Here is a 25,079-nt window from a genome sequence, read left to right on the forward strand (position 1 = left end):
TTATTATTGTTTTATTGGCAAAACTACGTCTTGGGCGTGGCGCTGAATATACCGCATTTCCTCCCTTATTTAAGAAAAAGCAGCTCATGCGCCCGAGCTACTCAGGGAGCGCCCATGTGCGCCTGGGGCCGGAGGAAGTGCTCAGCTGCAGGAGGCACCTCAGTCCTGCGGACACACCGCCCGCCCGCAGAGAGCGCTGTGACTCAACTCGCTGCCCCCAGAGGGACGGGGACCCTGGGTCGCGCCCGGAACCTTCTGGGACTTGTAGTTCACGGCCTCGTGGCGCGCAGGCGCGCAGGCGCACTGCCGGGTCCGTCCTGGGTGCGCGTCCGGGGGCGGCGTGAGTTAACTGGGGTGCCAACGGGGGGCGCGGGCGGCCGGGCGGGCGGGGTGCTGACGGGTCCCTGGGACGCTCTGCACTGAGCGCCTCCGCCACAGCGGGACCCGGACAGGACCCGGCGGCGCTGGAGCGGTGCCCCACACCTGGGGCCGCAGCACCCGGAAGCGCTTGTCCGGGTCGCGCAGCCGCGCTGGGATGCAGACCCCGAGCCTGGTCCCCGCCCCTGTGCGGGTAGTTAGGCGGGCGGGGGTTGGGACGGGGTCTGGGGCGGGGTCCCGGGCGGGAGGGGTGGCCTGGGGTGTTCCCCTTGGGTTTGCTCCACCCGTCACTCTGCAGGCGGCAAAGGAGAGGCAGAGAGGTCGAGCAGCTTGCCCGAGGCCGCCCAGCACCCAGAATGGCGAAGTCCGAGCCCTGCCCTGTGAAAGTGCCCCTGGATGACAGGTCCGTGGGGCAAACTCTGTCGTGAAGTAAATGGAGTTTCCAGAGGCCGGACGTTACAGGGAAACGAGGTAAACCGAACGCCCGGAATCCAGAATGTAGACTCATTGCGCACTTGGGCGGGGTTCTCACCTGGGGTGGTTCTGCCCCCCGGCGGACACGGGGCGGTGTCTGGGGACATCTGTGGTTATCATGACTGGGGGACCTCCTGACATTGAGTGGGTGGGGGCCAGGGATGCTGCTCAACACCCTACAGCGCCCAGGATGGACCCTCAGAGAACGATCCAGACCCAGTGTCGCCCGTGCCAAGGGGTCTTACACCTTAGCATTGTGATTCTAGTGATAAGGTATCAAGAGTCTACTCCATTGATTCCTGAAACACCTGCTCAGGAATGAGCTGACCATTCTGCCAGTGTCCCAGCAACAAGCTCACCGACCTCTCCCCTTCCCTGGGGTTGATTGCACTTTTCCCTGCCAGGAAATCCTCATCAGCCCTTTCTTGTGGAGAAAGGGTGAGTTTAAGTGGTTTGAAAACTGAAAGAGAAGACCCTGAACCAGGTGCCACAGGCCTGGGTGAATGAGGGTCTAACGGGATCCCTGACATCAACCACGAGGGAGGGAGGGTCCTGCGAACCACCCAAGGGTGGGAGAGGATTGGTCTGGAAGACCTAGGAAAGGACAGGGGGTCCTGGACCCATTGCCATCAGCTGCAGTTTAAAGTCCCAAGAGCAGAGAGATCAGGGTGTCACAGGGCTCTGCTCCCTCTGAAGGCTCCAGGGGAGGGTCCTTCCTGCCTCTTCCAGCCTCTGGTGGTGGCCGTCATGCATCACTCCAATCTCTGCCTCTGTAGTCACATGGCCTTCTCCCTGTGTGTCTGTCTCTCTTTTAAGGACACCAGTCATATCGCATTAGGACGCTCTCTGCCCCAGTATGACCTCATCTTAACTAATTACATCTGCAAAGAGCCTGTTTGCAAATAAGTTCCCATTCACAGCTACTGGGGGTCAGGACTGGAGCGTATCTTTTAGGGGACGTGATTTAGCCCATGACAGTCTTAGCAGCAGATGTTCCCCCTGGGTAAAGTATTGTGTGTCCTCGAGGGGCATCTGGTGCAGTTTGGGGGCATGGCTCGGCACAGCATTGTGCACCCACAGTTCCCACCACCCACGTGGAATGAGTCAGAGCCAGCTCTCAGGAAGAGAATTTGCATCAAATCCCCTCTGGTCCCTCATCTTGGAAGCTCAGCGAAAGCTGCCGTCAGTTTTAGATTTCTAAACTTTTCTATTTTATCTCGATTGTATTTCGAGAAGCTGACTGCACATCACGTTTTCCTTGATACTGTTCATAATTCCAGGTCCTTGCTGGAGGTAACCGTGATATCGTTTGGTGTCTATCCTTGCTGGCTTTTTGCTGTATATTTACACGTGTGTGTGTGTGTGTGTCTGTATAGTTAGATTATGTCTAACTCTGGAGCATTCCATCACCCCAAAAAGAAACCCCGTCCCCATCAACAGTCACTCCCCTCCCCCTTCCCAGCCCCTGACAACCAGGAACCCACTCTCTGTGTCTGTGGATCGGCCTCTTCTGGACGTTTCCCATCAATGGAATCACACACTGTATGTCCTTCTGTGTCTGGCTTCTCTCACTGAGCATCGTGTTCTCAGGGTCCATCCACGTTGTAGCGAGTGTCAGGGCTTCACTCCTTCTTATGGCCGAATAGTCTTTCATTGTGTGGATGTGCCTTATGGCGATTATCCATTCCTCACTTGATGGACATTTGGGTTGTTTCCGCCTTTCACCTGTTGTGGGTTATGCTGCTGTGAACATGGGTGTACAGGTTTTTGTGTGAATGTGGTTTTTTTTCTTTTCTTTTGAGTAGACACCTGGGAGTGGAACTGGGTCTTATGGCAACTCTAACCATTTGAGGAACTGCCAGACTGTTTTTCACAGTGGCTGCAGCATTTTACATTCTCACTAGCAATGGGTGAGGGTGTCCCATCCTTGGCAACACTCATTATTGTCTGTCTTTTGGGGTTTTTTTGTTGTTGTTGTTTTAGACAAAGGGGTAATGTGCTATTAAAATTTTATTATAGTGCAGTTTTATTTCTTTGTGGGTGAGCTCTCTACATTTTCTTATTACACCTCTCTTATTTATTTATTTATTTATTTATTTATTTATTTTTATTGGAGTCTAGTTGCTTTACTTGTCTGTCTTTTTGATCCTAACCATCCTGGTGGGGAGATGAGATGCTATCTCAATGTGGGTTTGATTTGCATTTCCCTGATGACTGGTGACCATGGGCATCTTTTCATGTGCTTATTAGCCATCTGTATGTTGTCTTTAGAGAAGTGTCAATTCTTTTTTTTTTTTTTTTTTTGGCCTCGCCCTATGGCTTGTGGGATCCTAGTTCCCTGACCAGGGATCAAACTCAGGCCCTCGCAGTGAGAGCTCGGAGTCCTAACCACTGGACCGCCAGGGAATTCCCTTCCTTTTTTTTTTTTTTGGAAGTGTCTATTGCCAGGGTGGTCCGGAGAGTTCCCATGTACCTTCACACAGCTTCCCCTTGGGCAGTGTTCTTAGCCTTTTTAGAAAATTATCACCCCCTTTTTAGGCATTTTTTTCCCTAATCAACCTTTCCCATGAAATTCTTTTTTGGTGGGGGGGAGACTACTATTTTTTAAAACTTTAAATTTTTAGCGAATTGCGGACTCATAGGAAGTTGCGAAGACAGGGCAGAGTCCCATGTAGCCACTGCCCAGCCTCCCCCTCGGTGGCAGCTCGTATAACTACAGAAACAGAGGGCAGGGGTCCTCGCTGAAGTCACTTAGCAGCGTTTTGGCCAAAACTGTGCAATGCAGAGACAAACTCGGGAGCCCAAAGATCGAAGCCTAGTTGGGACGAGGGATCAGAGGGGCCTAACGTTTGGTCAAGGACAGAGTCCTGTCACTGTGCAGAATTCCAGAATCAGTACAGCCCAGAGCCACCTGGAGCTCTCCCGCTGGAAGGCAGGGGGTCCCCTGGGTATGTGGGGAGCTCAGAATTCCCCACAGGCATTCAAGGCCCCGTGCTCCTGCTTCTCATAAGGCGGGACAGACCCATCTAGATCCTTCCTGCTACAGCACGGAGCAGTTTGGGCAGTTTGGCCAAGAATCCGAGAGGAGAGAGGAGGGCGGAGAGAGATTCGGCTGTGGGGAGGGAGAGGTGAATCTGATTGATGCAGAGCCTGGGGATGGGGGTTCTGAACTGAGCCTTCCAAAACGTGGGCCTGGGAAGTCCCACTGGGTTGAATTGTGTCCCGCGCCCCCAAATTCACGTCCACCCAGAAACTCAGAATGTGACCTTTTTTGGAAACAGTCTTTGTAGGTGTCATTAGTTAAGATGAGGTCATCCTGGAGTGGGGTGGGTGGAGGGGGGGGTCCCTAAGCCAATGGCTGGTGTCCTTATAAGAAGAGGAGAGAGACGCACAGAGACAGAAGAAGGGGAGGCAGAGACTGGAGTGATGGGGCCACAAGTCAAGGATGCCTGGAGCCCCCAGAAGCTGGAAGAGGCAGGAAGGACCCTGCCCTGGAGCCTTCAGAGGGGGCGTGGTTCTGCCACACCTGAATCTCAGGCTTCCGGCCTCCAGAACTGAGGGAAAATAAATTTCTGATGTTTTAAGCCCCCCAGTGTGTGGTCATTTGTTACAGCCGCCCCGGGACGCTAATACAGAGCACTTCACAGTAGAACTTGTGTGCTTCCAAGACCTGTATCTTCATCCAGAAAATGGAGCCATTAAGGCCCCTGGCCTGTCCTGGCTTCCATGACCATCCTCTGTGGCGGAGGTCATCTCAAGTGGTGGAGGGGATTCTGGGGTCTGGGGACAGGCTGGGTCTGGTCTTCACTCTGCCTTTCCTCTCCCGCAGCCCTTCCTGCCCGGGAAGCTGCTTTTGCCCAGGAGGGTGGAGAGGATGGCTGCTGGGTGCCTGCTCCCCTGGCCCCAGTGGGGCTTCCTCTTCCCCCGAAAGGCACCCAGTATGTCCAGAGGGAACACACCTGTCAGAAGCGGAGTGCCCTTGCTTTGTGGGAAAGATGGGAGAATTCACCATGAGCGTCTGGGTCCAGGCACTCGGTCTCCTAAGTGTAGGGAGAGGTGCACTGTATCCCCAGAGGAGGGCTGTGCTTCCTTCCCAGGCCCTGGAGCATCTCTGCACCACCTGAAGACCCTGCAGTTTCTCCCATAGGGCAGGGAGGGCCCCCCGCCAGGTGCCATCCTCTTTAAAACATTTATATTTTTTAAAATTGTGGTGAAATACACATAACATTAAACTTATCATCTTAACCATTTTTCCTCTTTCAAAAAAATTTTATTGTGGTTAAATACATGTAAAGTTTACCGTTTTAACCATTTTTAAGCGCACAGCTCAGTGGCTTTAAGTACATTCACACTGTCGTGCAGCCATCGCCACCATCCACCTCCAGAACTTTCTCATCTTCCCAAACTGAAACTCTGTCCCCATGAAACATTGACTTCCCAGCCCCTCTCCATCCCCTGGAACCCACCATCTACTTCCTGTCTCTGTGGATGTGACTCCTCTAGGGACCTCCTATGAGTGGAATCAGAGAGTATTTGTCCTTCTGTGTCTGGCTTATTTCACTGAGCATAATTATTCTCCACATCAGAAAAACAGGGCTGATCCACAGTTCGGTTTCAGGTCCCCTAGGGAAACAAGCCCTTTCTCGTGGACGTTTGCAAGTCTCCCAGATGGTCCCCGCAGCATCCGTGAGATTCTCATAGTTAGAAACCTTGGTCAGGTGTCCTGGATCTGCTCTGGTCCTTGAGTCGAAGTCCTGGTTTTTGCGCCTGGACCCGCTCTCAGGTCAGCCTGGCTGAAACAGCCCACACGGACACGGTCAGGTTTCAGCCCGGAGCTTTGCAAAAAGCAAAGAAGTTGTGTCCCACTAAGACTTTTTTTCCCACCTTTCCCTGATTGGAATGATCTCTCTGTTATGAAATTATAATAATATATTTATATCATTTATTATAATAATCAGAATAATGTATTATAATAATACCATAATGCTTATAATTATTATAATATAAATATATTGTTGTATTTAATAAATGCAAACCAATAATATTTAACACTAATTTTTTATTATGCATCCTGTGTTAAGAGCCGTACAATACAGAGCCATTGACATTTTTTTCCTTGCAAATTCACTCAACCCTTGCCTTGATTCAGCAATTGCAGGGTTAACATTAAAGCCACCAGCTGGAATGCAGGGGGCCCGGGGGAGGTTGTAGCAGCTGCAGCCACTGGGGGAAAAAGGCTGTTTTTTTCTGCTAGGAGGAACAGGCAACAGGGACATTGAATATGTTTTGTCCACTTCCACGCCGCCCCCTTTGGGAATGTCTGAGCCCTTGCTCCTCCTGGAAGAGGGAAAAGACCAAAGGCATCACCAGTACTTGCTTTTTTTTTTTTTTTTTAATCCCCTCATTTTAGCCCAAATGGCCTAAACCTGCCAGGGGATCCAGCACTCCAGCACACCCACTTTCCTGAGGTCGGGTCTGTCACTGTCAAATTCCACAGGTAGCTTTTCCTTCTCAGGACAGCCAGCAGCCCAGCCAGCCAGGTACCATGCATCTGTCATCCCCCACCCCTTCATCCTCCCTTCCCCAAACTTGGCTCTCCCCGAGTATTTCAGGGAGCAGGGGAGTCTGGGGCAGGTAGCAAACCCCACTCCTTACCCCTCTGTGCTTTGTGACGTGGAACTCCAACTCATGGCACCAAAGAACCAGTATCTACGGACCTCAGGTTTTGGGTGAGGGTCTCCCTGGTCAGACAGATTGCTCGCTGTGGCTTCTAGGCTCTCTGGCTCTGTGGGCAGCAGAGGCCACGACCCACATGAACTCATGAGCCCTCATGACCACCCTGTGAGGTTGTCCAGGAAAAGTCAGTAATAGACCTTCCATCGCATGACCCTGGGGCAGCACAATCACGAAGAAGCAGCAGGAGCTTCTCAAGTGGGAAGGTCATACTCACGGATCCAGAAGTTAGAATCACCCGTTCAGCAAGAAATGGGGAAAGCATTCCCGGCCGACCCGCGTGCCGGTGGTCCGTGCTGCATTTACTGCGGGCCCGGCGTCTGTCTGTCCCTGGGCTGTAAGCCAGAGACAGGTGCCCACCAGGCACTAGTGGAGTCTGACTTCTGGGTTCTGCTCCATCTGAACTCCCTCCTCTGGACGTTGGTTGGGCAACCCCCCCTTTTTTTCCTTTTGGCCATGCGGGATCTCAGTTCCCCCACCAGGGATCGAACCCAGGCCCTTGGCAGTGAAAGCGCTGAGTCCCAACCACTGCGCCACCAGGGAACGCCGTAGCCGGTTTATTCTTATCACAGTTCTGCAGGGCAGAAGTCCAAATTCAAGGTGTGGGCAGGGCGGGTCCTTCCGGAGGCTCCAGGGCAGCATCGGTTCCCGCCTTTTCCAGCTTCTAGAGGCTCCGCGTCCCTGGCTCGCGGCCCCTCCTCCATCCTCACAGCCAGCAGTGCAGCATCTCCCATCTCTCTCTGCCTCTGACCCTCCCGCCTCCCTCTTATAAGGACCTTGTGATGACACTGGGCCCCCCGGGGAATCCAGGGTCATCCCTGTCTCAGGGGCCTTAATCCCACCTGCAATGTCCCTTTTGCCACCTAAGGTGACAGTCACAAGTTCCAGTGACTCGGATGTGGACATCTTCGGGGACCTTTAATTCTATGGGCTGAACCAACCCACAAACCCTTTGCTTTGTGATGTGGGTGAAAACACTGCAAACCGCATTTCTGCTTTGCCAGAAGCTTCTGCCAACTGGAGGGGGGATGGAATTTGGAGGAGGGAGAGGGATTGGCCCCTCATTGCTTGCGTGGTTTAGGATGTCTTTGTTACCTCTGTGCATGAATAATATCCCAGCGTGGCCTAAATATCTTGCATCACCCCTCCTTTCCCTCAGATGGCCACACGTGTTACTCTGCTCTCTTGTGGCAATGGGTGTTTGGTGAAGAATTCAGAAACCAGCCTAATTTTTCACCTTAATACATGAAATGACATGTTCTTTATGTGTGAGGCTCACAGGATAGATCTCTGAACACATTATGGCAAACAGACAGGAGTGCTTGAGGGCCATGCCAGGACCCAATCTTAAGGCAGACTTCTAAATTCCATGCTGATTTATTGAAACTCGGTATGCATTATTAACCCATATTTTTAAAAGTATATATTTTATTTTTAATAGTTTATAAATCCAATGAGTAACTTATTTTTGCCTTGAAGCTTTTTTATATGTTAATTCTCTAAACACTCATTTTTATGAAAGCATCTAAAACCTTTTTGAAAACCGTAAAAAAGAAATTTTTATTTTATTTATTTATTTTTTTGGCCATGCCCCACGGTTTGTGGGATTTTTAGTTCTCCGACCAGGGATTGAACCCGGGCCCTCGGCAGTGAGAGCTCGGAGTCCTAACCACTGGACTGCCAGGGAATTCCTAAAAAAAGGAATTTTTAAAGTTCTGTCTGTAAATAAAATGACAAACGATATCAGAGTTTGGGCATCCACTTAATGTCAAATGAGAGAATGTTTTCTAAAAGAAGCAGGCATATTAAATGCAGTAGGTGTTTAGCCCCCATCTAGTAAGTGTATTAAGAGTTCTTAGGTCCATCCTAAATTTATATAAGCTTTTTTTGTTGTTGTTTTATATAAGTTAAAGTAGGAATTCAGGGACTTTCCTGGTGGCGCAGTGGTTGAGAATCCCCCTGCCAATGCAGGGGACACGTGTTCCATCACTGGAGGGGGGAGATCCCACAGGCCGCGGAGCAACTAAGCCCACGCACCACAGCTACTGAGCATGTGCTCTAGAGCCCGTGCTCCGCAACAAGAGAAGCCACAGCAATGAGAAGCCCACGCACCGCAACGAAGAGTAGCCCCTGCTCGCCGCAACTAGAGAAAGCCTGCGCGCAGCAACAAAGACCCAACGCAGCCAAAAAAAATAAAAGTAGGAATTCAGTTGTCTCAAGGATATCACAGCCTTAAAAAAAAAAAAAAAAAGTTAAAAAAAATACTGTGGCAAAATACACATAACATGAAATTTACCACGTACTTATTTATTTATATTTTTACCATCTTAACTATTTTAATTTTGGCCGCACCGCACAGCTTTAGGGATCTTAGCTCCCCAACCAGGGATAGAACCGGTGCCCCCTGCTTTGGAAGCCCTGAATCCTAACCACTGGACCACCAGGTAATTCCCCCATCTTACCCATTTTTAAATGTACAGCTTGTAACAGGACTGCTTCTCCCAGAGAGCACATTGAGGTCCAGACAGATCCAAACCTTGGCCCTAAAAAATGTGTGCTGTAAAGTTACTTGATATATATTTATTATAATTATTTATGGCTGCATTTAACAAACTTTTCATTCAATTTGATGCTATTTACACCATTGCTGTGTAAAGGAAGCTCACGACAGAAAAAGTCGCACCAAAAATAACCTTCATCTAATTTTGATCTACTTAAGAGTTGTGTGATCATCCACTCTTGCTGAGAAGATTCGAAGGCCAACGTGCTTGGATGGCTCTGATACTTAAGGGTCGCCAAGAGGCTAGGAATTTAAAGTGTTTCTAATTATTAAAAAAAAAAAAAGTGGTATTAAGTACTTTCGTACTGTTATGAAATACCAGACCCTTGTCGTTTTCAAAATTCCCTGGGGATGCACTAAAAACCTGATCAGACATAAACTTCCTTGTAGTGTAAAATGTACACCTGAGAAGTGTGGCATCTCACACCTGTGGATGTGCTGATACCAGTCCTGCGCGGGGCTGTGGCCTCCGGGTCTGACTTCCCACGGGGGAAAGGTCCCTGGGGCCTTCGGTTGCAGATCTCAAGCCCCAGTGGTGGGGGCGGGGACGAAGGGCGGGGCCTCCCCGTGTCAAGGGTCACACGTTAAAATCAAGCCAAACGCTGACAGGCAGAATGTGACGTCACTGAGCGTCTTCGTTCTCAAACAAATATATGTTTCCACGGTGACCTCGCTGCCCGGCCGACTCCTGACCCCGGAGGTCACTAGACCCGCTCCTTCCCCCGTCCCATCCTGTCCAGTCCCGGCTCCGGACAAGGGGCGCTCCGCGTGGAAACTGAATCAGGACTTCCCGGTCCAGGAGGAGGACAAGGAGGGGCCGCCGAACTGTGGGAGGACGCCGGGTTCGACCGCCCGAGAGCGGGTTCTGCTCGGAGCCCACGTCCCGCGCGGGCGGGTCGGTCCGCAATGTGTCACGAAGGCCTGTCACTCAATAACCAGGGGGCGGGCCTGGGAGGAATGTCCAATCAGATGCGACGGGGCGGTGCCCGGGGAACAATCAGGCGCTCACGGGCGGGGCCCAGAGAACTGTCCAATCAGGGGCTCCAGGGGCGGGTCTCAGGAAACCGTCCATTCAGGGGCCCGGGCAGTAGCAATGCCCGAAGCACTGTCCAATCAGAACGGTGGGGCGCGAAGCATCTCCCAATCAAGAGCCAGGTGGAAGAGAGTGCCGGGAGCACCGTCCAGTCAGAGCACGCTCCCAGCCCGTGAGCGGGTAGTTCTCGGCCAGTCGTGGCGCTCCTGCGCACCTGCGCCGCGCGGGCCCAGGTGTCTGGTCCCCGTACCTCTGACCTGCGCGGGCCGCGGCAAGGACGCCCGGGAGAGCCGGGAGCCCGTCGGAGATGGTGAGTCCGCGGGACCGGGGCCCGAGACCGGGAGGGGCTTTTACGAACCGTCCGGAACCGGCTGGAAGCGGTCGCGGGGTGGCGTCCCGGCGTCCTGTCCGGTCCCCGCTTGTGGGACCGGTGTCTCAGGACTATCTGGGTGACCTAGATGTGCACAACTGCCCTCCTCCCGGGGGACCGGGAACATCAGCCCCTGGTCGTCTCCTCCCAGCCGACAGCCTGCGGGGGCGGGCGGGGAGCCTGGGGAGACCTGCTTGGGGGCCCTGGGCTGGGAGGGCGTCTCCTGGTAGGTCCTCCGTCCTAAATGATCTCAGCCCCAGTTCTCATTCCCTGGAGGGACACTACTTGTCAGCTGACCGAACGCCTGAGGGGAAAAGACGGAAATGATTCCTGCTCCCTGGGTTCTCACAAGTGAAGGGAGAAAAACTAACGCAAAGGTCAAGGAAAGCCCACCGTGAGGTGGGGCAGCACCCCTCACCCCCTCCCACCCCCCAAGCCAAATGCACTGGCGACACAGCGGGGACACAGCCAGTGTCCTTTGTTCAGGGAGCACGTTAGTGAGCAGTGGGGGAGGGGTGCCCCTCGTGGTAGCGTGGCTGCACTTGACCCTGAGTCATCTGGGTCGGGGTACCAGTTCAACACAGCCCCTCCCTGGGTTTTTCACCTTGAAAAGATGTATTCACTTACTGGAACCTCAGATTTTCAGCAAGTGTAAAATACATTGAATTAGTACAGCAGGAAACATAAAGTATTTTCAAAGGAGTGAGTTTAAGGAAAAAAAAAATGTCATACATTACGTTTGTTAAGCATTCTTTTAAAATCTCCTCCAGTCTGTAGTAAGTTTCTCAGGCCTGTCCCTTCCTGTACAGCTGCAGAGAAGTGAATACAGTACCACATAGCGTGGTAGGTGAAATTGGTGAATTTTAAAGATTCACCAAAAATACCAGTTATTTAATTTGTGACAGTAGATGATACTGTTGTTTTTTATTATCTGCGATACACTTTGCTTAAATCTGCAGTAAATTGGGTATTGTCCATGGAAGAGGTGGGAATACACGGATGTTACTTAGATACCAGTTTGTCCTGTCCCATGTGTGGAAGTGTCTATCATTTCTGCTTGGCTCCCCGTGGGTACCCTGTGGTGAATCAGGTCTCCCCCGCCTCGTAGACACTGCTTCGGGCTCTGTTCCTTTCTGTAGATTTAGTCGTCCATTCCTTTACCAATTCCATCCTGTCAGGAGTTCCTGCTGCTTTAAAACCCTTGCAGTGTGATAGACGGATTCCTGCCTGGTTCTTCAGAATATTTTGCCTGTTTGGGGGCATTTGTGTGTAAAGTTGGTATTTGTCAAATCCTAAAAAACATCTGGTTTGGCAATTTTATGGAATTTTATAAAGACTCTGTCTTGGGAGGGTTGATATCTTGGTAACACTGATTGCTGTTTAAGAACATGTGCCATCTTGTTATTTATTTCATTTTGCTTTGTTATTATCCTTCATGTTTTAAATTTTTGTTAGGTTCTTTTTATAACCTTCATTAAACTGATTTTGTACTACTTCAATTTGGTTTTTACCATGGTATGTGTTATCTTTTTTTTTTTGAGTAATAATTTTTTATTGGAGTATAGTTGATTAACAATGTTGTGTTAGTTTCTGCTGTATGTGTTATCTTTTTTCCCTTTTTTAAAATCAATTTTTATTGGAGTATAGTTGCTTTACAATGTTGTGTTAGTTTCTACTGTACAGCAAAGTGAATCAGCTATACATATACATATATCGCCTCTTTTTTGGATTTCCTTCCCATTTAGGTCACCACAGAGCACTGAGTAGAGTTCCCTGTGCTATACAGTAGGTTCTCATTAGTTATCTATTTTATACATAGTATCAATAGTGTATATATGTCAATCCCATTCTCCCAGTTCCTTACCCCCACCTCTCCCTTGGTATCCATATGTTTTTTCTCTTTGTGTCTCTACTTCTGCTTTGCAAATAAGATCATCTATACCATTTTTCTAGATTCCAAATATATATGCGTTAATATACAATATTTGTTTTTCTCTTTCTGACTTAACTTCACTTTGTATGACAGTCTCTAGGTCCATCCACATCTCTACAAATGACCCAATTTTGTTCCTTTTTGTGGCTGAGTAATATTCCATTGTATATATGTACCACATGTTCTACATTTAGGTTGCTTCCATGTCCTGGCTATTGTAAATAGTGCTGCAATGAACATTGGGGTGCATGTGTGTTGTTTTTTTTTTAAATTAATTTATTTATTTAGGCTGTTGTGGGTCTTCGTTTCTGTGCGAGGGCTTTCTCCAGTTGCAGCGAGCGGGGGCCGCTCTTCATCGCAGTGCGCGGGCCTCTCCCGTTGCGGAGCACAGGCTCCAGACGCGCAGGCTCAGCAGTTGTGGCTCACGGGCCTAGCCGCTCCGTGGCATGTGGGATCTTCCTGGACCGGGGCACGAACCCGTGTCTCCTGCATTGGCAGGCAGACTCTTAACCACTGCGCCACCAGGGAAGCCCTGTGTGTTTTTGAATTATGATTTTCTCTGGGTATATGCCCAGTAATGGGATTGCTGGGTCATATGGTACTTCTGTTTTTAGTTTTCTAAGGAACCTCCGTACTGTTCTGAATAGTGGCTGTATCAATTTACATTCCCACCAACACTGCATGAGGGTTCCCTTTTCTCCACATTTATTGTTTGTAGATTTTTTTTAAGTTAAGTGTTTTTAAAATTAATTAATTATTTTTGGCTGCGTTGGGTCTTCGTTGCTGTGTGTGGGCTTTCTCTAGTTGCGGCGAGCAGGGGTTACTCTTCGTTGCGGTGCATGCTTCTCATTGCAGTGGCTTCTCTTGTTGCAGAGCGCAGGCTCTAGGCATTTGGGCTTCAGTAGTTGTGGCTCGCAGGCTCTAGAGGGCAGGCTCAGTAGCTGTGGCGCATGGGCTTAGTTGGTCCACGGCATGTGGGATCTTCCCAGACCAGGGTTCGAATCTGTGTCCCTGCATTGGCAGGCGATTCTTAACCACTGTGCTACCAGGTAAGTCCTGTTTGTAGATTTATTTTTTAAATTAATTTATTTTTGGCTGCACTGGGTCTTCGTTGCTGTGCGCAGGCTTTCTTTAGTTGCGGTGAGCGGGGGCTACTCTTCGTTGCGGTGTGCGGGCTTCTCATTGTGGTTGCTTCTCTTGTTGCAGAGCACGGGCTCTAGGCGCATGGGCTTCAGTAGTTGTGGCTCGCGGGCTCAGTAGTTGTGGCTCGTGGGCCCTAGAGCACAGGCTCAGTAGTTGTGGCACATGGGCTTAGTTGCTCCGCGGCATGTGGTATCTTCCCAGACCAGGGTTCGAATCTGTGTCCCCTGCATTGGCAGGTGGATTCTTAACCCCTGCGCCACCAGGGAAACCCTGTTTGTAGATTTTTTGATGATAGCCATTCTGACCGGTGTGAGGTGATACCTCATTGTAGTTTTGATTTGCATTTCTCTGATAATTAGTGATGTTGAGCATCTTTTCATGTGTTTGTTGGCCATCTGTATGTCTTCTTTGGAGAAATGTCTGTTTAGGTATTCTGCCCATTTTTTGATTGCGATGTTTGTTTGTTTTTTTGGCTGTGTTGGGTCCTCGTTTCTGTGCGAGGGCTTTCTCTAGTTGTGGCGAGCGGGGGCCACTCTTCATCGCAGTGCGCGGGCTTTTCACTGTCACGGCCTCTCTTGTTGCGGAGCACAGGCTCCAGACGCGCAGGCTCAGTAGTTGTGGCTCACGGGCCTAGTTGCTCCGCGGCATGTGGGATCTTCCCAGACCAGGGCTCGAACCCGTGTCCCCTGCAGTGGCAGGCAGATTCTCAACCGCTGCGCCACCAGGGAAGCCCCATCGATGTTTGTTTTTTGATTGCGATGTTTGTTTTTTTGATATTGAGCTGCATGAGCTGTTTGTATATTTTGGAGATTAATCCTTTGTCCGTTGCTTCATTTGCAAATATTTTCTCCCATTCTGAGGATTGTCTTTTCGTCTTGTTTATGGGTTCCTTTGCTGTGCAAAAGCTTTTAAGTTTCATTACGTCCCATTTGTTTATGTATGTGTTATATTTTTAAAGTGAACTTTCCAACTTGCTGTTGCTATTAATTAGAAAGGTAATGAAATTTATTTTTATGTTGAATTTTTATCCTGAGATCTTGTTCAGAATCTTATTGTACGATTATCTTTGTGTTCTGTTGGTGTCATACATGTGCAGCTGTTGAGTTAGGCATTAAGAAAAGTGTCTCCTGGCATTGCACATTTGCGCATTTTCCAGATTGGATTGCTAATGTAATGTTCACTAAGAGTCAGGTCAGCTGTCCACACTTCATTTGTACCTAATTGTCTTGGAGAAAACAGTGAACTTCATACCATTTATATGTTCTTTGGTCTCGTTTGAATATTCTTTTGTCCATTTTCCTTTATCCAGTCATCCACATTACCATCTATTCCCCACTGGTAAGAGTGTTATTTTATGTATGACTGTTGAATATTATCAAATGGCTTTCAGTAACTCTAAGATGATTACAGGTAAATCCCGTGAATTGATTTTAGAGTTTTCTGTTGTATCATATAACATCAGTGCAGGAAAATGCATGTGACATATGTACAGTTGACAGAAATATGTAAAAAAAAAGTAATCCTTTGTTAAATGAAACTCAGCCCTAAATGTAGAACAAGCTTTCTTAAAAGACTTGAAATGAACCCCAGTGGCAGGCCCCTCTGCCACTCTCCAAATATGACCAATATGTTGAGTATGTTGAATTACGTGAAGATATATATAATTATATATAATTATGTGTGTATGTATATGTATATATTTGTGTTTTTGATTTTTAGGTGCCAGTTTGCAGTCTTATCTCAAATGGTTATTTTACTGTTCTCCCTTACTCTGCCCTGCAGCCATTCATTCATATATATGTATATCGATATCAACGTGTATATACACACACGTGAAAATCTCTGCTCCCTCTCTCTCTCTATATATATATGTATATATCTATATCTATCTCTATATATATACCTACCCCTTCAAATCCCCTTGCTCTGCCACATTTTCCTCAGTAATTATATTTGATTTGCTTATTTACTGCTTTCCTCCAAAAGAATTTAAGATCCACGTGGTTCAGAATTTTTGTTTTGTTAGTGCTGTAGCCCTAATGCCTGCAAGTACTGTAACCTAAATAAGTTTTACTAAATGAAAGAGCCAGAGGTCAGGTCTTCAAACAAAGCGTTTTTGCATGGGCACGGGGCTTTGGCAGGAGAAGCAGTGTGAGATGTAAGGATGGAATAGGATGTTTCTGTTGGCTGCTCTACACAGCGCCGGGCAGAAGCTAGCTTATCTCCTCATCACAGTGGGAAGTAACAGTCACACTAGCAAAACAACTGTGAGGTGTGTGTGAAAGAAGGACAAGTGTGCCAAGCTGGCACGATGTTATTAATTCATTGTTCTGCGTTTCCTCTGCTGTGAACTCGTTTTAATCATGTCTGCTTTACAGAGTTATTATAAGTATATATGAGCTAATGCATGCAAAGCTCTTTGTCTTTCTCATATAATGTGTGCTCAGTGGCACATTTAAAAAATTAATATTGTAATATAACAAAAAATTTTTACAAAAAGAATGAAAAAAATCCCACAAAAACAAACAAAAAATTAATATTGTAAAGTGTTAAATATTTGATGGTTTCAAGCTAGGTGTGTTGGGAGTCCCTGTCTTAGTCAGCTGGGGCACCTGTAAGCTGGGTGGCTTATACACAGCAGACCTTTGTTTCTCACAGTTCTGGAGGCCGGAAGTCCAAGATCAAGGCAGCAGCAGATTCGGTGTCTGGTGAGTGTCTGCTTCCTGGTCCGTAGGTGGCCGTCTTCTCACTGTGTCCTCACACAGCAGAAGGATCCAGGGAGCTCTCTGGGGTCCTTTTTATAAGGGCGAATCCCATTTCTGGCCACCTCCAAAAGGCCTACCTCCAAACACCATCACATTGGGGATTAGGTTTTGATGTGAATTTTGGGGGGACACAAACCTTCAGTCTGTAGCAGTCCCCATGACCACCCTAGGTTCAGAGATTCACTAGGAGGCCTCCCAGGCTTCGGTGTATAGTCTGCTCATGGCTGTGATTTCTGACTGCAAGAATAAAACAAAGTCAACAGGACTGGGTACCTTTCTCCCTGCATTGAGACTGTCCTAAGCCCTTTTTGTCTTGTCTGCCTTAGAGTCCCAGCTAAGTCCCTGCTGGGCAATCAGCCTCTGAAGGTCATCTGAAATAGGTTTTCAAAAGAGCTTTTTAGCAAACTGAAAACTTCTACCTAAAATTCCAAAAGTGTATCTTTACTTAAAGATTGCCTGTCTTTTCATTTTGTTTACCTCTTTTTTAAAAAAATTTATTTATTTATTTATCTATCTATTTATTTTTGGCTGCGTTGGGTCTTCATCACTTCGCGCGAGTTTTCTCTAGTTGCGGCGAGCAGGGACTGCTCTTCGTTGCGGTGCGCGGGCTTCTCATTGCGGTGGCTTCTCGTTGCAGAGCACAGGCTCTATGCATGTGGGCTCAGTAGTTGTGGCTCGTGAGCTCTAGAGTGCAGGCTCGGTAGTTGTGGCGCATGAGCTTAGTTGCTCCATGGCATGTGGGACTTTCCTGGATCAGGGCTTGAACCCGTGTCCCCTGCAGTGGCAGGCAGATTCTTAACCACTGTGCCATCAGGGAAGTCTCTGTTTACCTCTTTTTGAACCTCCAGTGGGTAAAAGTCATAGTAAAAAATCACTTATGGAGACCTGATCTTGTTTCTGATACTTAGGGTTCAAATTCCAACCCAGGCACCAGTTGGAAACGGCAAGGAAGCTGTGTCTTATTTTTCTTTGCACTGATGAGGATGATCTCTCTAGCATTTATAAAATTACAAGCAGATACCATTAGTATCCATTTTTACCATCCAAGCAGGTGCAGTAGCCACAAAACAAAACCATTTTAAGTAAAGAACAAAAAAAATCCCTCCCCCCCTTTTTTTCCCTCATTTCAATCAAACCTTGTGTTCATTTCCAAGGGCTGCCATAACAAATTACCACAATGTGGGTGTTCTCTCACATTTCTGGAGGCTGAAGTCCGAAATGAAGGTGTTGGCAGGATCATGCTCCCTCAGAATTCTCTAGGGTCCTGGGGTCATTTCCTGTCTCTTATAGCTTCTGTATCCCCAGGCGTTCCATTGCTTGTGGCAGCATGATTCCAGTCTCTGCGTCCATCTTGTTCCTCTGCTGCCTTCTCTGTGTGGCTCTGTCTTCACATGGCATTTTCCCCGTCTCCTATGGACACTAGTCATTGGATTAGGGCACATCCTAATGACCTCATCTTAGTTTGATTACATCTGCAAAGACCTTATTTCCAAGTAAGGTCACATTTATAGGTATCAGGGGTTAGGATTTCAGCCTATCCCTATAAACGTATTTAGCGTTTACAGGGATAGCGTTATAGCTGGGAAGATCCTGGCTGGCACATGTGGGTGGGCCAGGAGGCCCAGCAGCTAGGCTGAAGAAAGGCTGGCTATCCCCTCCCCTTTGGTTTGTCTGAAATTTTGCTTCAGCTCTAGGAACTGATTTAACTTTTTTTCTCCTGATGCAGTACAATCTTTTAACATTTTTTGCCTATCCAAAGCTCACTTTTGGGAACTTGGGGGCCCTTTCTCCTCCTGCCTGGAAGAGAGCAAAAATCAAAGGTGTTACCTGTGCTGAACTTTGATTTTCTTCTCACTTGGCCTGCATGTCCACAGGCAGCTGGTGTATCCAGTGAGCCAGCCCTCCTGGAGTTAGATTGCTTATTTTTACCTCAGTCAACATTTTTTTTTTTTTTTTTTTGGCCCCGGCACGGCTTGTGGTATCTTAGTTCCCCGACCAGGGATGGAACCCAGGCCCCAGCAGTGAAAGCGCCGAGTCCTAACCACTGGACAGCCAGGGAATTCCCATACCTCAGTCAACTTTTAGCCTCACACCAGACAGCTCAGCTGCGCTTTCATACCCCGGATGACTCCATAGCCACCCTGCCCCAAAGGTTTGCCATCCTTTCCCCCTTCACCCTCCCACTTCCCAGACAGTGCTTTTGTTATATTTTAGTGAATCGGGGTTGCTCTAGCAAATCCCAGTTCTAATGTGTCTGGTGTCCCCAAGACCACCCCTAGGTCCTGCAGATAAGACTCACGTGACAGCATATAGTTGGAGTCATGACTATGATTTGTTACAGCAAAAGAACACAGCAAAATCAGCAAAGGGAAAAGGGACATGAGGAGAAATCTGAAGGAAACCAGGTGCAGGCTTTTAAGAGTCCTTTCCCAGTGGAGTCACACATAACACACCTGATAGCCCCAGCGATGAGTTGTGACAGCATGTGAAATACCGTCTACCCGAGGCTTATTGGGGACTCAGTTCCCCGGGGGTTTTTATCAGCTCACAGCTGATCATGTGAGCATCCTCTGCCCAACATGGACCCAAAGCCCAGACTCCCAGGCAAAAAGCAGTTGCTCAGTACTAACAGTGTTGTCTGCACAGTCAGAGACAGGGAGTAATAATAAGGGTGATGTGAAACCTTCAGAAATTAAAGTTCTCACACACTGGCCAAGGGCAACCTTGCCAGCAGTCATTGCCAAGGATAAAGTTAAGGTTTGCGATGTCAACTCCTTTCCTGCACACTAGGTAGAGGAAACACTACAGATAACTGTACGGAGAGCATCTCACCTCCAGAAGCTCCAGAAGCTCCTGTTGTTCCCTGTACAGTAGGGATATTCCTGTTATGCTGCTATTCTGTTGAATATGTACTAAGTACTGGCATCAGGATTATTACATGAGAGTGTTTTCTTTCCCCCGCTCATGGATGTCAGTGGGTTGATGAACTTTTAAAAAAACATGGCTTAAGGGAGGCATGCAGCTCAGTGGTCTCTGTGCTTAAGGGTTGGCCTGACACGCTCATGTGCCCACCAGGGGAGGGACGTGGACGTGAGAGAAATTGAGAGTGCAGCCTCTAGGATGGTTTGTGTGGAATCACTGTCTCCTGGAATTCGAGGCAAGAGAGTGTTTCCTTCGTAGGAAAGCACTGCTGAATGCTCTATGTATTTTATACTCAAGGCTAAATTTGCTGTCAGATGTTTTCTTTTTTAAATTAATTAATTAATTTCTTTTTGTCTGCATTTGGTCTTCGTTGATGCGCACGGGCTTTCTCTGGCTACGGCGAGTGGGGGCTACTCTTTGTTGCGGTGCGCGGGCTTCTCATTGCAGTGGCTTCTCTTGTTGTGGAGCACGGGCTCTAGGCACGCAGGCCTCAGTAGTTGTGGCTTACGGGCTGTAGGCGCATGGGCTCAGTAGTTGTGGCACATGGGCTTAGTTGCTCCGCGGCATGTGGAATCTTCCTGGACCAGGGCTCGAACCCGTGTCCCTTGCATTGGCAGGCAGATTCTCAACCACTGCGCCACCAGGGAAGCCCACTGTCAGATGTTTTTGATGTTAAAATCCTTTGCAAAGTAGGACTCTTAACCTTATCCTCAAGGTCAGCAAGTACTCTTTTATGGGTCTGGTAGAAGAGCTGTTTTGGCATCATGTAACACTGTGTGTGTGTGTGTGTGTGTGTGTGTGTGTGTGTGTGTGTGTGTGTGTGTGTGAACTCAGAACTGGTGGGCAGCAGCACTGGCTCAGGAGTGTAGGGAACGTATGCAGTTCTAACTTCCTATTTTCATGAAAATACACAGAGGAAAAGAGTAGAAACTGAGCTGGTGATAACTATTACACAAAAATGTTAAAATTAATACTTCTTCAAAAGAAATATTTCATTCAGCCAGTTGGACTGTCCTGATGGCCTGGAGTTCTTTAAGACAGTATGGCTTGGATGGACCTAGAGTCTGTCATACAGAGTGAAGTAGGTCAGAAAGAGAAAAACAAATACCATACGCTGACACATATATATATGGAATCTAAAAAAAAAAAAGGTTCTGAAGAACCTAGGGGCAGGACAGGAATAAAGATGCAGACGTAGAGAATGGACTTGAGGATACGGGGAGGGGAAATGGTAAGCTGGGACGAAGTGAGAGAGTAGCATGGACTTATATACGCTATTGAATGTAAAATAGATAGCTAGTGGGAAGCAGCTGCATAGCACAGGGAGATCAGCTCGGTGCTTTGTGACCACCTAGAGGGGTGGGTTAGGGAGGGTAGGAGGGAGATTCAAGAGGGAGGAGATATGGGGATATATGTATATGTATAGCCGATTCACTTTGTTATACAGCAGAAACTAACACACCATTGTAAAGCAATTATACTCCAATAAAGATGTTAAAAAAAAAAAAAAGACAATATGGCTAGCAGGCCCTTGCAGCAAGTTGGGTTCCCACAGACCCATGGGCCTCTCATATTTGGTGGCGGAAAGAGAAGGAAAAGTTCCCAGTCCTTCATTGTGTTTGTATTCCTTAAACCTCATGCAGGTTGACCTTGGGCTTCACGTGCTTATGGATGTTGTACAGTAAGAAGGAGCTAAAGTCGCTTGTGTCACAAGGGATTGATGGGTCTTAAAATGCAAATATTATTTCATTTGTATAGCATTTTTTTCGTTTCTCCAATGTGGTCTAAACCCTTTGGTTAGAGAAGAATAAGACTTGAATGGTCACAGTAAAAGTGTAGAGATAAGTTCAGTGTGTTAGTGCTCTTAAATCTATGAGGATAATCTATGAGTGTGGACATAAAGTAGGAAGTGTGATGACTGGATCACAGAGTAGATGTTAGGTGACCATGGAATCTTGTTTGAACTTCCTGTGACTTGAGTCCAGTTGCTCAATGCTGTGAGTCTCACCCATGCTCCTGCACATACCTTGGGTGTTTCAGAACTCGGTGGTCTTTGAGGATGTGGCCGTGGACTTCACTCTGGAGGAGTGGGCTTTGCTGGATTCTGCTCAGAGGGAGCTCTACAGAGATGTGATGCTGGAAAACTTCAGAAACCTGGCCTCAGTGGGTAAGAATGACATCATTCCTTCACTTAGTCATTTAGAGACAAGCATTTCTGGCACATCACTGTTCCAAGAATTGGACTGTGGAAAGGGAATACGTTAACTAATAAGACAGACATGGTCATAACCATCATAGGGCTAGAATCTAATAGTTTCTCCCCATGAGACTGAGAATCTATGTATTAAACTGAGTTTTTCTTTCTGTTAAGAAAGCTCCCTTGGCATCATTGGTGGATATAGATTTCATGGGGCCTTAGGGGGCCCAGTGAGGTCTGTTTTTGAACCTTATGAGAATTTTACGGTGTTTATTAAAGTGCTTACCATTTTGACCCCTTATACTTGTTATTGATGAAGTCTTGACATAGCTAAACTCCTCAGTGTCCTTTTTGGCTAACAGGTACCTCCTTTCTTGTAAGATTTGTTCCCTTTTTGCTTTCAGATGATGAGACTCAATTTAAGGCCAATGGGTCAGTTTCTCAGCAGGATATTTATGGGAATAAAATATCCAAGGAGCATAAAATATCAAAGTTCACTGGAAATAATTCCTTGGCCTCCGTCTTAGGAAAAATTTGGGAAGAACTCAGCCTTGAAGATCAGCACACAGATCAAGGGAGATATCCGAGGTGAGTCGCACTCATGAGAGAAAGCAGTATTCCAGGAGGGAATCTTAGTATGTCATAAAGTTTAAAAAGCAAACAAACAAAACACATGTAAGCCTAGATCAAATTTGTTTATTCATAGAGATTTTCATGATGATTTTTTTTCTTAAATGCGACATTGATGTTGAATGATAGAAACAGCTGGAAACAATTAACAGAAGAGCCCATGTTTAAGAAACATTGTTTTTGTAATGGTTGTGGTTGAGCTCCCTTCTGTGGCATTGAGTTCATTCCACTTTAAAAGAATTCAGATATGGCTTCCCTGGTGGTGCAGCGGCTGGGAATCCGCCTGCCAGTGCAGGGGACATGGGTTTGAGCCCTGGTCGGGGAAGATCCCACATGCTATGGAGCAACTAAGCCCGTGCACCACAACTACTGAGCCTGCGCTCTAGAGCCTGCAAGCCACAACTACTGAGCCCGTGTGCCACAACTACTGAAGCCCGTGCGCCTAGAGCCTGTGCTCCACAGCAAGAGAAGCCACCGCAATGAGAAGCCCGCGCACCGCAACGAAGAGTAGCCCCCGCTCACCGCAACTAGAGAAAAGCCCTCGCGCAGCAATGAAGTCCCAACGCAGCCAAAAATAAATAAATAAATAAATTTCTTTTAAAAAAAAGAAGTCGGGGAGAAAATCTATCCATCCACTGAAATTGGTAAAAATGTAATTCTCGTACTTACTAATAAATCATTATTAATCAAACCATTGATAACATGCTTCTCATTTTTAACAGAAATCATGTGGTGGAGAGACTCCATGAAAGTAATGATCAATGTGGGGAAGGCTTCAGTCAGACTCCAAATCTTAACCTGTACCAGAAAACTCTTACTGGAGTAAAAAGGTATGAATGCAGTACAGATGGAAAAGTCTTCACGCATCATTCATCCCTCAAGAGTCACATCGCTGTTTGCACTGGATACAAACCGTATCAATGTCAGGAATGTGGGCAGGCCTACAGTTGTCGTTCACACCTGAGGACACATGTGAGAACCCACAGTGGAGAGAGACCCTACGTGTGTAAATTATGTGGAAAAACTTTTCCTCGTACTTCTTCCCTCAACCGGCATATAAGGATTCATACTGCGGAGAAAAGCTATGAATGTCAGCAATGTGGGAAAGCCTTCATTGATTTTTCAAGTCTTACTAGTCATGTGAGAACTCACACTGGAGAGAAGCCATATAAATGTAAGGAATGTGGGAAAGCTTTCAGTTATTCCTCAACTTTTCGAAGACACATGATAACACACACTGGAGAGAAGCCCTATAAATGTATGGAATGTGGGGAAGCCTTCAGTTATTCCTCAACTTTTCGAAGACACATGATATCGCACACTGGGGAGACACCACATAAATGTAAGGAATGTGGGGAAGCCTTCAGTTATTCCTCGGCTTTTCGAAGGCACATGATAACACACACGGGGGCGAAGCCCTATGAATGTAAACAGTGTGGGAAAACCTTCATTTATCTCCAATCCTTCCGAAGGCATGAAAGGATTCACACTGGAGAGAAACCCTATGAATGCAAGCAATGTGGAAAAGCCTTCATTTATCCCCAGTCATTTCGAAGGCATGAAAGGACGCATGGTGGAGAAAAACCCTATGAATGTAACCAGTGTGGTAAGGCATTCAGCCACCCCTCATCCTTTCGAGGACACATGAGAGTGCACACTGGAGAGAAACCTTACGAGTGCAGGCAGTGTGGAAAAACTTTCAACTGGCCCATATCCTTGCGAAAACATGCGAGAACACATACTAAAGAGAAACCCTACGAATGTAAGCAATGTGGGAAAGCCTTCAGTTTGTCCGCTTGCTGTCGAGAGCACGTGAGAATGCATCCTGGAGACAAATCATATGAATGCAAGCTCTGTGGGAAAGCTTTCAGTTGCCACATCTCCTTACAAAGACACATGAGAAGGCACACTGCTGAGAAGCTTTATGAATGCAAGCAATGTGGGAAAGCCTTCAGCTGGCCTGAACTTTTGCAACAGCACGTGAGGACACACACTGCAGAGAAACCTTACAAATGTAAGGAATGTGGTAAAGTCTTCAAATGGCCCTCATCCTTACCAATACATATGAGAATGCACACTGGAGAGAAACCATATGAATGTAAGCAGTGTGGGAAGGCCTTCAGTTGTTCCTCATCCTTAAGAAGACATGTGAGGATACATACTACCAAGAAACACTACGTATGTAACTCGGGAAATCCTCCTGCAAATGAATTCATGCACAGTGCTTCAGAAAATTCACATCAGGAGAGAAATCTTACAAAAGTTGTAAACCTGGTATTGCCTTTATGAGTCCTTCATCACTAAAGTGGACCCATCGAGAGTGTATTTCCAGTTCTTTTGCAAATAAACATTTAGATGAAAATTAACTGTTGAAGTGCTCTTTTGGCTACAGTACATAAATTTTGCAGGAAGTGTTTTTTCTTATGTTTTAGAAAATAAAACATTTATCTTTACAGTTTGTTGGACTCATGGGTGATTTGAAGTGTATTTTTAATATATAAGTAGTTTTAATATGTTCTTTAAATTGTCCTTTAAGAGGTTATTGGAACCATGACACTATGGTATTTGTTTGGATTTTCCTACTGGCTTAGTGTGGCAGATTCTGGATTGTCAACCATTATATGTTTTCCACCATGGATTGAGAGAATCTTTGTTTATGTAGGCCAGTGGAGCCTTATTCTGTTTTTCTTCTAAATAGTTGGCAGAAATTTGTAATTATGCAGAGTTCTTCCAAGTGTACAGTCTCATGTGAATTGTTACTTTCAGCTTTTGCCCTTTGCTTTGTCCTTGCTTGTGATAGCGAATTAAACAGTGGGTTTTTACTTAAGAGACACTTGTGTTTTTTTTGTTTTAATTATTTACTTTATTTATTTAATTTTTGGCTTCATTGGGTCTTCGTTGCGGTGCACGGGCTTCTCATTGCGGTGGCTTCTCTTGTTGC

The 25,079-nt window shown here is 47.1% G+C and overlaps 1 protein-coding gene across 4 annotated transcripts; it reads left to right on the forward strand.

The window, feature by feature from the left end:
- The first annotated feature begins 276 nt into the window (after positions 1-276).
- LOC102998566 (zinc finger protein 555) lies at positions 277-24,965 on the forward strand. Of its 4 annotated transcripts, XM_057539777.1 has the most exons (5): positions 277-340; positions 677-849; positions 21,352-21,478; positions 21,913-22,096; positions 22,861-24,965. In XM_057539777.1, the coding sequence occupies exons 2-5, from the start codon at positions 775-777 to the stop codon at positions 24,425-24,427; spliced, it is 1,953 nt and encodes a 650-aa protein (XP_057395760.1). In that variant the 5' UTR covers positions 277-340; positions 677-774; the 3' UTR covers positions 24,428-24,965. The 4 variants fall into 4 exon arrangements, with proteins under 4 accessions (XP_057395760.1, XP_057395762.1, XP_057395761.1 ...); XM_057539779.1 differs by lacking the exon at positions 277-340 and having other exon boundaries at positions 625-849; positions 22,036-22,096; XM_057539778.1 differs by lacking the exons at positions 277-340; positions 677-849 and adding an exon at positions 10,351-10,488.
- The last annotated feature ends 114 nt before the right edge of the window (positions 24,966-25,079 follow it).

This window comes from Balaenoptera acutorostrata, chromosome 2 (genome assembly GCF_949987535.1).
Source record: "Balaenoptera acutorostrata chromosome 2, mBalAcu1.1, whole genome shotgun sequence".
NCBI classification, from domain to species: domain Eukaryota; kingdom Metazoa; phylum Chordata; class Mammalia; order Artiodactyla; family Balaenopteridae; genus Balaenoptera; species Balaenoptera acutorostrata.

Excerpts from the sequence above, each read along its gene's own strand:
- LOC102998566 (XM_057539777.1), top strand. The coding sequence starts at position 775 with ATGACAGGTCCGTGGGGCAAACTCTGTCGTGAAGTAAATGGAGTTTCC. Across the intron at positions 21,479-21,912 it reads CAGAAACCTGGCCTCAGTGG|ATGATGAGACTCAATTTAAG; the intron begins GTAAGAATGACA and ends TTTTGCTTTCAG. Across the intron at positions 22,097-22,860 it reads GATCAAGGGAGATATCCGAG|AAATCATGTGGTGGAGAGAC; the intron begins GTGAGTCGCACT and ends CATTTTTAACAG.